The sequence below is a fragment of the Schistocerca nitens genome, chromosome 2 (genome assembly GCF_023898315.1).
Source record: "Schistocerca nitens isolate TAMUIC-IGC-003100 chromosome 2, iqSchNite1.1, whole genome shotgun sequence".
In the NCBI taxonomy this organism is placed as follows: Eukaryota; Metazoa; Arthropoda; class Insecta; order Orthoptera; family Acrididae; genus Schistocerca; species Schistocerca nitens.
The window spans coordinates 318,044,092-318,062,675 of NC_064615.1; the positions used below are offsets into that span (position 1 = coordinate 318,044,092).

Consider the following 18,584-nt stretch of genomic DNA (forward strand, 5'->3'; position numbering starts at 1 on the left):
GTTTATTGCTAGAAAATAGTAAGAGTGCTCTCTTGACAGTTTGGGTCACTTGTTTGACTTGTGTTGCAGTGAAGAATAAAATGGTGTGAATAGACCTTCCAACTTTTGTTAGCCTTGTTGAAGTAAGCAACCAGATCGATACTATGCTCTGCATGACAAAGTTTTAAAGTTCCTTGTATAGCACAATCTTGTTATATTTGTGCCTTCAAAATGACAGGATCTACACCTCTCAGAATATTAGTAGTTGCCAAAGGCTTCACCCAGCAGCATTCCTATAAGTTATTTGACCATAGAATAGCATTATATCAAAAGATCCCTCAGAAAACCCAAAGAAATTCTGGTTGTAAATAAAGGCTGTTAGTTGTGCCAAAGTTAATATCCACATTGATCAGACAAGAACTGAAACTGAGCATAGCAAAGCAAAATCAGAAATGCTTGACCCCTTTTTCAAATGTTCCTTTACAAAACAAAACCCATGAGTATTGCCGCAGTTTAATTCTTGAACCACTGCGAAGAGGAGATATTAGTTTCAGTAGCATTTAGAAATTGCTGGTACGATTAAAACTGGAAAATGCTCCAGGGCCTAATGGAATCATATCAGATTCTATAACTGTTTTGTGGCTTAGTAGGCCCCTCTTTTAACCACAATATACCAAAGATCCCTCAAATAAAGAACTGTGCCCAGTGGTTTAGAAGAAAGTAAAGGTCACTCCCATCCACAAGAAGTGCAGCAGAAGTGATCCTTGAAACTACTTTTCAATATCTTTGATATCTATTCGTTGTAGAATCTCATAACATATTCTGAGCTCAAATGTTATGAAGTATCTCAAACTGAATAACCACCTCCATGCCAATCGGCATGGATTTCAAAAACTCTGATCATGTGAAACATTACTACTACTTTTCTCACATGGTATACTTAAGGTTATGGATGGGAGCAATCAAGGAGCTGCATTGCTTCTTACTTCAGAAAAGCATTTTGTCCAATATCAGACATTTGCTTATTATTAATAGTAGGATTGTATGGGATATCAAGTGATATTTGTGAGTGGATTCGAGATTTCTTGGTAGAGAGGACACAGCATGTTATCTCAAATGTTCAGTCATCAACAGACGTAGAAGTAACTTCAGGCATGTCCGAGGGAAGCGTTGTGAGACCCTTGCTGTTCCTGTTGTATATTAATGGCGTTGCACTACCATAGAGTTTTTGCAGGTGATACTGTTATCTGTAATGAAATTCTATCTGAAAAACAGCTGCATAAATATTAAATCAGAACTAGATAAGATTTCAAAGTGGTGCCAATACTGGTAACTCTCATTGAATGTTCAAAAATGTAAAGTTATGCACTTCACAAAACGAAAAAGCGTAGTATCCTTTGACTAAAATACTAATGACTCCCAACTGGAATCGCGATGTGATTGACATGCGTAATCACACTTCCATACTTGTCAAGAGGTCCGAAACGAATAATACGGTCTGCTGCCATCCTGCATTAACGTTGTACATTCCAGCAGGTATTTATCCCATAGGTGATGCGGTTCTGTAACATATCTGTGTACCGCAACGTTAGTCACAAAGTTAACTTAGCTTATCGTTAATCCGTTACTAAAAAGGTAATGCCGTTCAACGTTAAAACTTTACTTTACTGTAGATCTAGTGCAAGTGACAGTTAATCATTCACTCGTAATAGTAAAATTCATGTTGATGGTTTTAGTGAAACGAGCAAGTGGACTAAAAGTTTTACCGTTGTTTCGGACCTATTGATAAGTATGGAGGTGTGATTACACATGTCAATCACATCACGATTACGGGCAGCATTGGGTTCACGCCTGAGCCTCAGGACGTGCGCTAGCAGCGCATGTCGGGCGTTTCAAGCATCAACTTCGCATCTAAATATCTCGGGATGTAATGCGAATATTGCGATGCAATCAACGCCATTGTGTATGTGCTTTGTCATGCTATGGATTGCTGAAGAAAAAATATAGGAGGTACATTTAAAAAAACATAAGTTTGTGTTAAAAAACACATATGCTTTCGTTTTAGAATGTTTCCAAATATGTACATTCATGGGCCCCAGCCCTACATTGATACTGGTGAAAGTCGTTTCCCAATAGCTGTTATTGTACCAGAGATGTTTTGGGTGGACAAGATAGCTGGGACACCCTGTATGTTGGATAAATATGCAGCTATATTGCCTGTACGACTAATTAAAAACATAATGCTATAGCAAGATGTTTCATGTCTACACAAGCTAGAAAATTTTCTGTCCTTTTTCATTTGCTTATCCATGTCTTAGTGCCTCCTCTGTTTGGTGAATAATGATCTGTCCTCAATTTTTTATATTTTCTATCATTCTGAAAGATGTAAATCATGCATATTTTTTTGTTAACTAAACTGCAGTTTTCGCATATGTCAATGTTTTTCTTAATCTTGTGGGCACCAAATGAGATCCAGATTTTTGTGATTTGAACCACAGGGTATCTGCAATGTGTGTCCTTGACCTGTTATTATGAGTGATTACATTAGTATCTGCTACTTTTCCATCACATTGTAATCACTTTATACAGTAGCTGATACTTTCGAAAGACAGATTTGTCTTTGTGTATGTGTTGGCCATACACGGTAAACAGGTAGTCAGTTTGTCTTCATTGTGGATAATTAACTTTTTGTGGCTGTTTGAGTTCAAGTTTAATGACATTGAACATAGTATTAATTAATATTTTTGCTATTCATGTTTAGCATCCTAAGCTTTCAAATTATACAATGTTTTTGCTATTGACTCATAATCCAGAAATAAATAACTAAAACTTGTCTTTTTGCTTATAGCTACGTGTTTCTACAGTTATATCATGCTGCAAGTTTTGGTAGCACAGCAGAAAAGCCATTGTTGGTTCCACAAACACAGATTGTAGAGAGAGCAGTTAAGAATCTTGATAGGATTCCTCCATATGAAACCCATAAAATTGGGGTAGTTTATGTGGGGCCAGGACAAGCAGGGAGAGAGACGGAAATTTTACGCAACCAGTTCGGCTCACTTCGCTACACAGAGTTCTTGCAGGTATGTTCAGTTTATCACATATTCATATTAATCTACTTACATTGCAGCGTAAGTACTTATCTCAAGGAGTATTTTGTGAGAACTATTCCTAAGTCCATTGATTTTTTTTTATTTGGTTCAGCCAAACACAATTGCTTCGTTGCTCATAATGCTATTACTGATCTTAGTCCATATGATTGATTTATCTTCTACTTGTGCCCAGAATTAATTTTTCACTTATTACGCTTCACAGCTGTGCTAATAAATTATTCAGAAGAAATACTTACCTCCTGTCATCTCACATGCTCCTGTCGTCTCACATGTTGTGGATATTATCTGCATTCAACATTATTATGACTTGAGAAAAATGGGAAAATACCAGATTTGTAGAGATAATTACAGTGATTTGTGTTCATCCAACAATACTGATTTACATTTTTCATTGATCATTTCATGTGAATACTGGAATTCCTTCTAAGGCTGCACAAAACACTGCCTTGGTTATTATCAGTGTGCTGCCTGTAGTGACAAATTGTCAAAGGAAATCAAATAAAACTAAAATGCAAATGTAGTAGTGTAATAATGACATTTCTTTTATTTTATGCTACTAAAAAGTGCATCGCTAAAGTATGGAATATGAGTATCTGAGCAAGTTTGTGTGTGTTGCTGCAATAGTCACTGTAGACTGTACCAACTAACATGAGAATCCACACCTGCAGAGTGAGATTGGAGCTTGACAGCACACCATTGGAGAAATAGGAATGATAAAAGGTGTTGTGGTGACATCACTTCAGTCTATTGTATTTTCTTCATCAGTCCCCACTACATCAAATTATCATGCAGCAGGTTGGAGAGCGAGAAATCTGCACTCACATTCAGGAGGACTACAATTAATATCCCAATTTGGCAATCCCAGTTCAGATTTTGTGTGATTTCCCTAAATGGCTTAAGGCAAAAACTATAACAGTCCATTTGAAGAAAGACAAAGCCACTTTTCTTCCCCAAGCTGAGCTTTTACTCAATTTATAAAGATTTCTTTGTCAATGGGACATTTAATGCTAATCATTCTCTTATATCTAAAAACAAAGATGATGTGACTTACCAAACGAAAGCGCTGGCACGTCGATAGACACACAAACAAACACAAACATACACAATTCTATTTGTGGTTGTGGATACGGCATGTTACACATGACAAAGACAGTGAGAAACTATACCATAATGGTAGATTTCCATGTAGTTCTGAGCAGTTACACTTCATCCTACTCAGAGTTAAAGAACTAGAGATAGAAAATAAGAGCAATGTCAAATGAAGTCAAATATGTGGTGTAAAAGACATAACATCAATCATTATTCAGAAAAGAGAAATGCAGCTTCCTTAGAGGGAGGCATGTCCTCTTTTCTGGAGCAATTAGAGATGAGTGTGGAAAGAAAGGTGTGGAGAAGAGAGATTTCAATTTGTTCATATTTTTAATCATCTGTGTTCAGTAAGAAATCATGGTTTTTACTCAAAAGTTCCATGTATTTTCATTCCGTGATGTATCATATTCAGGCACTTAATGTCAGTTGTCATTATTTGTATATAACAGTTCCCATGGATCTATTAAACAAAAGCACTTTAATAAGGAAATAATTGTTACAAAAATTACTTTGATTCAGTCGTTGGTTGCACAGACTAGATACACGGATACTTTAGATCTTGAGCAACAGATTTTGTGTGATAAAATGGATTTTCTTTCAAGAGTTAACATTTTGAATATCTGTGCACACTACAATAACCGTATACAAAGATACTGCATTCTTTTTTATATCCTATTATGTGACTATAGTTAACATGATAGCTTCCTGCAGATTTCAGAGCTATATTGTATGCTGTACACAGTTATAGTTGTCAGATTTTAGCCTGTTTAGGAAAAAGAGAGTCTGTAAAATTACTATAGTAGCTGTGACTGTTGAAATTAGTTTGCTCATCTATAATATTATAAGAAATGTTTTCATTGTGAAAAAATTTGAAGTTGTCCTGACAGGTGGGTGTTGAGCTGTTCTGGATTTTTCATTGTGGTTGAATCTAAAAGTGTTGGTATACTTTATCTAACCAAATTAGAATGCGAGAATAAGGAAGTGAGACATGCAAGCAATATTCACATGCAAGAATAATTAAATGGGTGATTAAGGTACCAGCAAGGACCTTGTTAAATATGGAGTGAATTTTAGGATGATATCATGATAGGGTATTGCTTTATAGTTGTCTATCTGAAATCCTGTATTGCTTTGCAATGGCAGTGACACACTGCATTGCTGGCATACAGGTTTGAAACTCTGTTCGCGACAAACATGATTGGTTTTAGTTGAGGTGCCTCTTGGCAATAGCAGAATGCCATAAAACTGTAAAAAATCAGTATACTAAATATCCTGTTATGTGTTGTAATATATATGTTGTTGGTTTTGTGAAAAGAGACATAAACATGAAATATTCCATGGGTGAGGATCATCCCTTTATTAAATTTCAATTTTCATTTCCTTACAGCGTCTTGGGACACTGATCCATCTTAAAGATGCCGATCCAAAAAATGTGTTTCTTGGAGGTTTAGACAGAAATGGAAATGATGGAAAATTTGCGTATATATGGCAGGATGATGTAATGCAGGTATGCAATCATAAGACTGTGGTGTTAAAATAGTTGTCTACTCCTCTCCTTCCTTCCACTTAGCTATCCTCTGCCTCTTCCCTTCTTTGTCCTGTTTTAATGCAAACAGCATCAGTACGGCCTCAGTTACCATATCTTTTGAACATTTCTTTACAGTATCCTGTTTTCACTTTTGAATTCTGACTTGTTCTTTCTAATTTTATGAGAACATAAGAAGATCCTGTTACAGAAATGTAATAGGCTGATATTTTAATGTTTGACAATTCACGGTGTTTTTGATAGTAAAATAATTATTAAGAGTGATAGCTAACACTGAGGAGGCAAAGTTGAGTGTAGTGATATCATTCTTAATTTAACAATATTATGAAAAGGAAAGTCGCTACTCACCATATAGCAGAGGTGCTGAGTCACAGATAGGCACAACAAAAACTGTCACAAACAAGCTTGCAGCCAGTAAGGTAATCATCAAAAATAGATCTCTCTCACACACACACACCTCTCTCTCTCTCTCTCTCTCTCTCTCTCTCTCTCTCTCTCTCTCTCACACACACACACACACACACACACACACACACGTAAATACAACTCACACAGGCATGACTGCAATCTCTGGCAACTGAAGCCACACTGTGAGCAGCAGCACCAGTGCGTGGTGGAAGTGGCGACTGGGTGGGTGTAAGGAGAAGGCTGGGACAGGGAGAGGGAAGAATAGTAGGGTAGGGGTGGGGGACAGTGAAGTGCTGCTGGGAAGCATGCAGGGCAAGGACAAGGTGGAGAGAGGGTAGAGTAGCTGTGTGCAATCGAGAGGTTAGACAGACAGCTGGGGAGATGTTGGGGGGGGGGGGGGGGGGGAGGGGGGTTAGCAGAAAAGGAGAGAAGTGAAAAGACTGGGTATGGTTAAGTGAGGGCTGTGTAGTGCTGGAATGGGAACAGGGAAGGAGCTGGATGGGTGAGGACAATGACTAGCAAAGGTCAAGGCCAGGAAGGTTATGGGAACATAGGATATTTTGCAGAGAAATTCAGAAAAGCTGGTGTTGGTGGGAAGGATCCATATGGTACAGGCTTTGAAGCAGTCATTGAAATGAGAATGTCATGTTGGGCAGCATGCTCAGCAACAGGGTGGTGCACTTGTTTCTTGGCCACAGTTTGTCGGTGGCCATTCATGCGGACAGACAGCTTGTTGGTTGTCATGCCCACATAGAATGAAGCACAGTGGTTGCAGCTTAGCTTGTAGATCACATGACTATTTTCACAGGTAGCCCTGCCTCTCCTACAGTAGTATTCTGCCGTCCACCGAACCTACACAATATACTCATCCGTGCCTACACAATCCCTGCTCCCGACCCCGTACCTCATGGCTCACATCCCTGTAATAGATCTAGATGCAAGACCTTTCATATACTACTCCCACTGCCACCTACTCCAGTCTGGTCACAAGCATCACCTATCCCCTCAAAGGTAGGGCTACCTGTGAAACCCGTCACATGATCTACAAGCTAAGCTGCAATCGCTGTGCTGCATTCTATGTGAGCATGACAACCAACAAGCTGTCTGTCCGCATGAATGGCCACCGACAAACTGTGGCCAAGAAACAAGTGGACCACCGTGTCGCTGAGCATGCTGCCAAACACGACATCCTTCATTTCAATTACTGCTTGACAGCCTGTGCCATATGGATCCTTCCCACCAACACCAGCTTTTCTGAATTGTGCAGGTGGGAACTTTCTCATAATATTCCTCGCCACAACCTTAGCTAGTCATTGTCCTCACCCATCCAGCTCCTTCCATGTTCCCATTGCAGCACTACACAGCCCTCACTTCATTATAACCAGTCTTTACTTCTCTCCTTTTCTACTAACCAGCCCCACCCCTCTCCCCAGCCCTCTGTCTAAACTCTCGACTGCACATAGCTACCCTACCCTCTCTCCACCTCCTACCTGCATGCTCCCCAGCAGCACTGCACTGTCCGTCACCCCTACCCTACAATCCCTCCCCTCCCCACCCCAGCCTCCTCCTTATCCTTACCCAGTCACCACTCCCATCATGCACTGGTGCTGCTGCTTGCATGCCAGAGACTGCAGTCATGTGTGTGAGTTGCATATACGCGCTTTCGCGGGCGTGCGTGCGTGTGTGTGTGTGTGTGTGTGTGTGTGTGTGTGTGTGTGTGTGTGTGTGTGTGTGTGTGTGTGTGTGTGTGTGCGGGGGGGGGGGGGGGGGCGGGTGTCTATTTTTGATGAAGGCCTTACTGGCAGAAAGGTTATTTGTGATAGTCTTTTTGTTGTGCCTATCTCCACTATATGGTGAGTAGCAATTTTGTTTTTCATGATGTTGTTACATTCCATCCTGGCTTTTCTGTTGTTTGATTCATCCTTAATTTAAGCGCATCATGGAAACTGACCATACTTACTATTCGTAACTACTTTCATCATGTGTAAATACATCTCTAAATGTGCAGTCAAGTTAAACACATACAGCTTAGACGTTTTACAGCCTTTATTCATTTTGTTTGGAAACTTTCAGTGGCCACATCTTGGAAACTTAACAGAATTGGGCCTGTCTCAGTACAGGGAGAGAGCATGAAATTAATAATATGTTTAATGCCACATTTCAGCTATTGTTTGGCATAAATGTGAATGCTGTTATGAAACTTTTTGGATCATTTATTAACATCTTTTTATAAACATAGTTAAAAAGCGCATCTGACTCAAAACTTGGCTCTTTAGCAAAATATTTGTAGATTTTTTATCCATCATGTAGGTTAAAACTTAAACCACTCCAATATTCAGACACACACATAAAAAAAAAAATCTTAGTCTTTCACAGGCAGTTATGAGGCCTGTATCAAGGTTTTAGTCACAATCCAGCATGTGAAGTAAAATATCTGATAGTGAAATTAACCTTAAAAACAACTATTTTTAAATGTAGATCCCTAATCATCAATTAGAGGAGGCTTTGGGCAGTAAACTGCAATGTAGAAAAGACAGAAGATCACTTAGTTTTTGGACAAAGTCGAGTAATGCAGCAGTGGCTTTGTATACAAAACGTGTCTGGCATCTGTGACGGAGGAATTTATCATAACGCTAAAGCCGTTGGCACACGGACCGTGTAGACGAACATCAATGTTGAGCATGCCGAGTTCAACATGCTGCAGAACACTCTGAAATGATGTGACTTGGCATACCGAACGTGGCCCCAACATGGTATACATGATCACAGCGCATTCCAGTGGTAATTCCAGCTGTGTCTGATCACACTGTTTACGAAATGGATGGGCATAAAATTCTTGTATTAGCTCTCTTAAAATATATTTTTCTGCCTTGTCCATATGCTAATCAGGTTGTTCTGTCTGTAGTGTACATAAACAAAGACTCTAACATCTGTGAAAATATTATGGGGTAAAAAGGAAAGTACCATGTCCAGTTAATAAGGACATCAGCTTATAAAATTTCCATTACAAATAGTATAATGATATAAATTTATAATGGTTCTCCACATAAGATAAAAATTATTTTATCATTCTCACTTTTTAGCAAAACCCTAGTGTCGTTCTTATTTGATCACTGTTCATAATCAGTAGCAGATTCCCTACAACATGTGAATTACAAAACTTAAAAGAAGAACAGATCAAAATATCTTACTGCAAGTAGTGCAAGCTGTCCTGTAGATTAAGCCAATTGTGCAAATTCACTCCTCAAAAAGAGTGCACCTATGTCTACATGACACCAAATGTTATACTATATACTTATATTAAATGAATAAGAAACTGTCAGAACCTACTAAAAACATGAAGGTTAGAAAAAAACGTTTGGATATAGAGGGACGAGAACCACTAACAAACACATTATAAGTTTTTAGAAAAACCTATGACACTACCCATTCCACTAAAGTGACCACAAATCTTTTATCATCTTATCTACAGTTTTACCATGTCCTGAAAGCTTTAATCATAGCTATATTACTAACCAAAATTTAATTATAACAAATTGTACCAAGGACGATGCATTTTTAATTGAACCTCAACTTGCCCTTGGCTTCAAATGGTATACTGTCACAATATGCAAGTTACAATAATTGTTTTCCCATGAATATGACTTATCTCGTCATTTTATTACAACAAATCATACAATCAAGAGCAGGTTTCCAGGAGTTCTTCAGTTTTCTGATGCTCAGAAATGGCATATATACATAAGGGCTTCAATTGAAAGCCAATATGGTGCCTCACAACTGTGCACTGAAGGGAGATGGCCTGCATTTGATGTAGGTGGTGTTCTGCCATCTCATTGGTCAACATTCAAATGCACATTCAGAATATCTGACATGCTAGATATTGCTCTGCATGTTCAGAAAGAATGTTCAACGTTCAGCTGCATGGTCTCCGTGCTGACGGCTTAAGCAATCTTTTGTCTTTCCTATATGTGTGTCTGCTTCCCAAAGTTTCTTTAACCATCGAGTGAGCACACCTATGTATAAATTGCGCTAAGCACAAATAACATTGTCTTGTACTGTTCTGTTTATTTTACAATCATGAGTCTGTACCTGTTCCTTCATTATTGCTTCAGCTAACACAATGATAAGTTGTGTTGTCATATGCCCAAGTGAGCAGGAGTAATATAAAATAAACAACAAGCCAGATGATAAAAACCATACAATCTGTGCAATAAAATGCCCCATATTCCGAACTAGCAGCACAACTCCATAGTGAGGCTGTTTCCTGCAAGATTAATAACTGAATCAAAGTTTGGCTGGGATCTGATGCAGCTGCACTGTTTAATGCTCTGAACTGGTAATTATTGTGGGGTAACACTTGTATGTAGCAAGAGAGTGATACAATGAAAATTTATTTCATTAATGTTTAATTAAACAATGAATTAACTTATGTAATATAAGTTTACTTTATCATTGTTTAATTAAACTAAGATTAAGCTGTGATTTTGCTCATACATTTTTTACCACGCCAACATAAAATCAACTATTCTTTAATGTGTACAAAGTACACCACGCACCTGCTCGTGTTATGAAAATCAGCACACCTGCTGGAGGGTTAATCGGGTGATTTGCAGTCTATCATCTTTCACATATTATATTCAATCCTCGGTTTTCCAACAATGTGTGTTTTCAGATTTAATGCCGCAATGGGAATTCAGGGTATACATATTTTTCTGACAGTGCAGAGATGAATGATATGGGCTTAGTTCCGCTGCTTTGGATATCAGTTCACATTACTTAATGGAAGCAGGTTCTGATGGTTGGTCAGAACTGTTAAATACTAATTTTGTCATCAAATATCACTCTATATGAGTTGATTCTTAGGTAATCCAGTTATCATCATGAAATAGACTGTGCACTGTGGTGTTTCAAGATCACAATTTAATTTGATGACTTCACAGTGCAACTTGTGACTAGAATGTACCATTATGTATTCTGAAAACTTCTTCAGATACTATTGCAGCTCATAAAATGCTTGTGTATGGACTTTCCATGTTCATTTATTTCTTATAATGATGTATTACTGCAGCATTTACATTAATGTCCATCCCTGCAGGTTATTTTTCATGTGGCTACTCTTATGCCTGTAAAGGAAAGTGAACCATTGTGCAACAGCAAAAAAATGCACATAGGCAATGATTATGTCACAATTGTATATAATGAAAGTGGTGAAGAATACAACATCCAGACATTGAAGGTGAGTTTACTTTGTAAAACAGAAATTACAGTTCTAGTAGTCAACTTCTGGAATACTATTTGTAAATGAAAGAAACCTTACTTGTTGCAACATTATTTATCTCAGACTAATTCATCATTGCCATGAATCATTTTGAATTATATATGTAACCTAGGGACAAAAAAAAATCAGTTCATATTAATTTTAAAATGTATATTTTTTAAGGGTCAGTTCAACTATGCTTGTGTTGTGATTGAGCCTTTGAGTCATGGTGCAAATCAAGTGACTGTGAAGACTAGAGAAGATCTTTCTGAGCATATAGGACACAGTGAACCAAAAATAGTGTCAGATCAAAATCTAGCAATATTGGCCCGTCAGCTTGCTTTACATGCAAATGTAAGTACAATTTCTATTTTTGGTAGTTTATTTCTAAGTATTTTTGTTTCTTGTAAGTGCTGTGAAAGTCAAGTGTTGCATAATATTAAAATGTTGACATAAAAGTAATTATATTGAAGAAATTGGTTGTGTCGTCACAGTTTGATCATAATGATATCTATTGCTCACTATCCTCCTTATAGACCAGAAACTGTCTTTCCTGTGCTACTATTTATAAAACTGTTTTTTCTTTTAACTTAAAGCATGATTAACTTAAAGCATGATTAAAATATCTTTCCTGCTTTCTCTACGTGCAACCCACATTTCCTCTTAGCACCAGTGCCTGAATGAGGCTGTTTTGTAGAGCATAATTTTACATGAACATAATGAAGAAAATCAAAGTTAAAATTAACTAAATTGAGAATGTAACTCTTCAATTAAAGGATGTACAGGTGACAGGTAAAATGCATAATTTTCCACTGAACTGAAACAATATTTTCATCTAAAAAGAAACTGAATATGAGATAGCTCTTTGGAAAGTTGTGACATTACATTACTAGATTGGTGTCAAAAAATTTAAAACTCTCAATGCAAAAACTGTCATTTCTTGGCACTGACAGTATAAGCCACATTCTGTTCAATCATTTTTTTGCTGTAGGAATGTAGTATACCAGTAGCAGGATATCAATACCCAGGTATTGTTAATACGAAATTCCTGTTAAGGCAGAAAGAGTTAAAGAGAAACACATATTCCAGTTTGTTTCATGTTTGTTGCTGACAATAAATAACATTTGAAGTGAAGCAAGGCTGCTCATGAAGAGACTGTTCAGCCAAAACATTATCACCACCATCAGCTAAGTCCCCTCAGGGGTCCCACAGCTCTTTTGTTGGTACATGTGTGGCGCACTCAAGATCATGAACTATTGCAAGCTTTTTTCTCTCCCAAGCTGCATTCCCTTCCCAGATCAGATGCAATCCTTCCCATCCTATCTCCTCCCCACTCTGTCACCTCCCCCCCCCCCCCCCCCCCCCCCGCCAATTACCTTCACCCTTGGTGCTCCACTGTATGATGACCTGCTTATCCCCTCAGTTCTGCAACACAATTCCCGTTTGTGTTTCACATTCCTTTCCAGATTGTTTCTGTAGTGTGAGCCATTTGGAGAACAACTTCCCCCCCCCCCCCAGCATCTCCGGTGTGGGGGGGCTGTTGTGTACCTATCTGCTTGAGCCCCTTGACGACACAGGAATCACACTTCAGTACTTGAGCTGTCACTGCCGTGTGTATGCCTAGGAGTGGTTGCTATCTTTATGAGGCATGGGAACTCAAGTCAACGACCACCGCACCATACAGCTCTTGCTGTGGCTGGGTGGCACCCATGGGTGAACCATTGGAGTGGGTGGTACCAGAGCAGCTGCTCTGCACATGAAGCGTGGTAAGCTCCATACTTCTAGCTGTTCCTCCACAGCCTAATCTTCAGACAGGAATAGATCCCTCCCCACTCCTACTTTTGCTTCCTTGGACTTCCCCTCCCTGGCTAGCTTGGGGTGAAACACTTTCCCCATCACTTTGTTTATTCCAAGATAGACAGGGAGACTTTCACCGTTACCAAACCACCTTAATTTATTTATTTATTCCCCCCCCCCCCCCCAAACATATTGAAGGTATGTTTGGTGAAGTTGACTCACTCAGTAAAATGTGATCTGATTCCCTACTAGTTAAAACCTCTTCTGCAGTCAGTCAACTTCCCTTTGTGCTTGTGAGCAGTTAAGAGATATCCAGGTGAGTATCAGTTCTCACCAGTCCTTAAATATGACAAAGGGCATTATCTTTCAAAGGGACCTCCTCCTTCAATCTGACAGGAACCCAAGACTAATCTGGCACAGCGTGGCATTCATTCATCCAGTGAGTCCAGAGAGGTCTTAAGGATTATTGCATTGATACTAGCACTTTTACCCCAGCTTTTGAGAGAGCACCCTTCCAGCAAAAGTCAAAGTTATGGTTTACCATTGCAACTTAAAGCCGTATATCCCACTTCCTGTGTGCTGTTCTGTTTTGGTCACATGTCATTCTGATGTGACTGTGGCCATCCCCTCCATGTGTGGAGTCCTTGCATCCCACCGCTTAAATGCAAGAACTGTTCTGGTCCGCATTCCCCTTGCTCACTGGATTGCTCGATCAATAAAAAGGAAAGGAAGATTCAGGAATTCAAAACTCTTGACCGTCTATTCTACTATGAGGCCTGACAGAAATTCGACCATCTCCACCGGTATCTTTAACACCTACCTTTGCTTCTGTTTCAACCTTTTGTCCTTCTCCTTACCCCTGTTCTGTCTCACTTCTGTTTCCTCCTTCCTGGTGGTTCCTGTTCTTATCCTCATGGAATCACTTCTTCTCCTCAGCTGTAGAAGAAACCCAATTCTATGGCACCCGCCAGGGATGGAGCTCTCTCCAGGAACACCCCTCCCCAGCATCTCCGGGACAAGAAGCCTGTTGCTTTGAGTTGTACATGGGACCCATGTTCTGTGGGCCTCAAGGTCTCTTATTCTCTTACAGAACCTGATATTGTTGTGACTTTCTCTCTTCTCGACCCCACCTTTTCTCATCCTGAGGAGGAGGAGGAGAAGAAGGTGATGAAGCCTAAGTTGCAGGACAAGCTGCCCCCCCACCTCCAACATCCCAGTGGGGTGTCGCTCCCTCCCTCTCAGTCAGGGATCTGATCTTTCATTCATGGATGTCACTCTGCCCTTACTGGTGATGGACGTTGACTCAGCGTAATGACCGATTCTGGTCCATTTGATGTCCACCTAGCCTCTTGTACTACTCTCTTCCTATGAACTGGAATGGTTATTATCAGCGCCTTCCAGAGTTTCAGTTTCTTCTTCCTCTCTACTCTGTAGCTTGTGTTATATTGCAGGTATCTCATATTGTGGATACTCATTGCCGATTCTCTGTGGTTTCCATGCCTTCTGCTGAAATCAAGTTGGCTCTTTGCGAGCCTCTGGTGGTGTCTCTATATTGGTCTGCACAGACATTGTTAGTACCTGGGTTCCTTTCATACTGCACTGGAAGTGGTGGCTGTTCGGATCCATTTAGATACTGCAGTATCAGTATGCAATCTTTACTCGTAATCTTTACCTCCTCCTACACTTCCTACTCTTCTTGCCCTACTTTGACAGCTCCCCCCCCCCCCCCCCCTTCCTTTACATTTGAGATTTTAATGCTCATAACCCTCTATGCGCTGGTACTGCTACCACTAACTAGGAAGGACTGCTGTTGACCTGCTGGCAGGACGTGATCTCTGTATTCTCAACACAGGAACCCCCACACACTTTAGTTTGGCACATGACCATTTAGCCATTGATCTTTCCATCTGTTGCCCTGGATTCCTCCCTCTGTTCATTGGGAAGTTCATGAGGACTTGTGCAACAACAATCATTTTCTGATTATCTGATCTTCTGTCCAGCATCACTCACCTGGAAGCCCTCAGAGTTGGGCCTGTACTAATGCAGGTTTCTCCACTACATGATGGCATTGATAATTCCATATAGAGTGTAATTGGGACCATCCTTTCGGCAGCGGCTTCAGGATTCCTTCTTCCTTTGGTTCTCCCTGATGGAAGACTGGCTCTTGGTGGATGCCCAAAATTGCTGCCGCTATTAAAGACTGCCATCGTGCCCTCCAATGCTACAAATGGCATCCATGTCTTGACTGCCTCATGGCCTTTAAACGACTTCATACCCAGGCCTGTTATCATTAAATGCCAGAAACAGGTTTATGGAAGTAACATGTCGCTGTCATAGGGCTGCCCACTCCATCTTCACAGCTATGGGCAAAGGTCAGGTGCATTTTTGTTTTGGTCACCAACCTCCTACAGGTGTCCCTGAAATTTCCCTGAATGATGTCATTTTCACCATTCTGGACTCTACCATTGAGCATTTTGCTTGGCGTTACACCCAGACCTCAGCATCAGTTCACTATTCATCCGCCTTCTATCTTCTCAGACACCATCTGAAATGCTTAAACAGCATCTGAAACAACTCCCATTATCTTTCATTCCCTGGTGCCTGGAGCCTTATAATGCCCTAATTAGCAAGTAGGAATTCATCAGCACCTTCCTCTCTGCCCCAATGTGGTTCATGGACCAGACTGTGTGCACAACCAAATGCTTCAACACTTATCGGTGGCCAGGTGACATCATATACTTACCCTTTTTCACTGTCTCTGAAGTGAACGGGAATTCCCTTCTCAGTGGTGAGAAAGTGTCATTATTCCTGTTTTGAAACTGGGTAAATTGTCTCTTCAGATGGACAGCTGTTGTCTGATCAGTTTAAACAATGTGTTACTTGAAAGTATGGTGAGTCAGAGGCTGTTTTGGATCCTTGAGTCCTGGGACCTTTTGGCTTCAACCCAGGATGGTTTTCACTGAGGCCACTCTACTGCTGATAATTTAGTCCACCTGGAATTTGCTACCCAAATGGTTTTTGCCTGGTGTCAGCACTTCATTGCAATCTTCTTCAATCTGCATAAAGCTGATAGTACCACATAGTACCACCACATCCTTGCAGCCTTAACATGAGTTTTTATTCATAACTTTTTCTCATGTTGCATTTTTCAGGTACAGATTGGTGTCTCTTGTAGCACCTCCCATATGCAGGAGAATTGGGTTCCACAATGTTCTATTTTGAGTGCCCGGTCTCTTTTTAGTGGCCATCAATGGTCTGATGGCAGCTGCAGGTCGTATGGTGTGCCCCTCTTTGTATTCTGATGATGATGATTTTTGATGTGCATCACTGAACACAGATAGCAGGGAGCAATACACCAAATGCAACCTTGGGCTCTCACTCATGGCTCCCATTTTCCAACTGACAAGACCTGCTTTATACATGTCTGTCGTTGCTGTACCATCCATCCCAATCTGGATCTGTATCTCCATGGCCACTCCCTCAAGTGTTGTGGCTTCCCCATCTTCGTCAACTAAAACAGATATAGTGGTTGAACCTCAATGCTCTTCAATGTCTCAGCAACACCAACTGTGGCATGGATCACTCTGCTAAAAATATACTTACCTAAGCAAATTAAGGATATCAAAGATAGTGCATTTTTAAGCACAATGCCTTCTTCATTTCATAAACAAGAAGAGGATAAAGTAAAAAGTAAAGGTGGATTAATAGAAAGAGAAATGACAAGTGAAATTAATAGAGCAATTAATAACTTGAAGGAATGCAGAAAACAAGGGAAGCACAAAATAGAGGGAGAGGGAACAATGAAGGTAAAATTTTAAGAAAAACTGAAGCTTTAAATCCAAGAGAGTACTGGAATGGGAGAATATGTTTTAAATAAAATTCCTATCTGTAGAGTTCAGAGAAACTAGTTGTAGGTGAGTGGACCCAGTTCTCCCATGTAGCGTAACAGGCATTTAGGTCCCTGAAGTTACACTGTAGAACATGCTCAGAACTGGGCACTAGATGTTCCAAAGGCAGGCGGTTCTTGTGGCCATGCACTAGTGCACCATTCCACGAGTAATGCCGCGTAATCATAATGTCTCAGTTCAAAAGACCATGTCGTGGACAGGCAGTTGATATTTCACTTATTCTTTACTAATTTATTACAAAGTATTTTTCTCAGCAATACTATTATGGGCGTTTAAGGTTGGAACTGTTAGATCATCATATGATGTGTTTTGTCTGGGAATGCTTGACAGAAATCATTAATTAATTTTTTCTCCATTCATTTGCTACCTGTTTTAATATATTGATTGTATTCATTCATACATGGGAGACTGTAATAATTTATATTATAATGATCAGTTGTGAAAGTTTATTTCATTATATTATAAGCAATATTCTTGGTGCAAACATATTTTAAGGAATAATTGTCTGTTGTAGCTTGCTTCAATGATCTCATGTAGCCTGAAAACTCAGGGCCGAGATCCATATGCATCCAACTGGTTAGAACGCCTGCGACAAATCAAACGTCTTCGTACCAAGGTTCTACAAGAGTCAACACAAAATGGTTCAGAGAACAGTGAAAATGAACGAATTTCAACTTCTCCTCGAACAGGCAAACGTGTTCATGTGGATGATTTCACGGAATATACATAGAAAATGGCATAATTATTCCGCTTGCTACTTATGTGTACATATGTTAATACTGTTATCACTTTAAATGATGGATGCTGGAATGCTGGAATTTTATTTAATATTTTACATAATGTGTGCATGTGTGTGATCAATATTATTTGGTGAAAATGAGAGAAGTATTAAAAAAATAAACATCAAACATAATATTTTTGTGTATAGTGACTAACATCCTTTCATGTTTATATAATGCAGATCATTTGTTGAATATTGTACCAGTGCCAAGAACTTAAACACACATGGAAAATGTTTTCATTTAGCTCTTCAACATATGCTTCATTTGCCTTCTAAACCAATATTTTTAAATATTAGTTTTGATATAGGTTGTAAATATCGTGTGCCTAGTCACATCTTGTCCACCTTCTTGAAGAAATAGTAAACACCCAGTCAGTTGCAAATCAGAAACCCCTTTATCATGGTTTCAACACTTATGAAAACATCATTTTCAGAAGGAAAATGTGGACAAGACTTTTTATAAAAACATTTGAACTGTGGTAAAGAGATTTTAATAAACCTTGCAGTTTGCAACTGATTGGCTCTGCTCCAGCCAAGTACAAAATTTTAAGTTTATAATATGTGTATGAAATATAGTTACAAAATGTAGCAATAGATGGCACAGTAAGTATCATAATTTAATAGTGGTCAACTACAAATGACGAATGAATCATACAACAATGCCTAAGTGTACGTTTGACATTAAACAACCTCTACTACTCAGTGTACA

The 18,584-nt window shown here is 39.4% G+C and overlaps 1 protein-coding gene across 2 annotated transcripts in view; it reads left to right on the top strand.

The window, feature by feature from the left end:
• LOC126236094 (tuberin) overlaps positions 1-18,009 on the top strand; it is a 315,500-nt gene extending 297,491 nt beyond the window's left edge. For both annotated transcript variants that reach the window (XM_049945162.1, XM_049945163.1), the window contains exons 28-32: positions 2,828-3,059; positions 5,566-5,685; positions 11,228-11,368; positions 11,573-11,743; positions 17,609-18,009. In XM_049945162.1, the coding sequence (XP_049801119.1) occupies positions 2,828-3,059; positions 5,566-5,685; positions 11,228-11,368; positions 11,573-11,743; positions 17,609-17,824 (880 nt within the window). In that variant the 3' untranslated portion in view covers positions 17,825-18,009. The remainder of the gene's footprint in view (positions 1-2,827; positions 3,060-5,565; positions 5,686-11,227; positions 11,369-11,572; positions 11,744-17,608) is intronic.
• Positions 18,010-18,584: the final 575 nt, after the last annotated feature.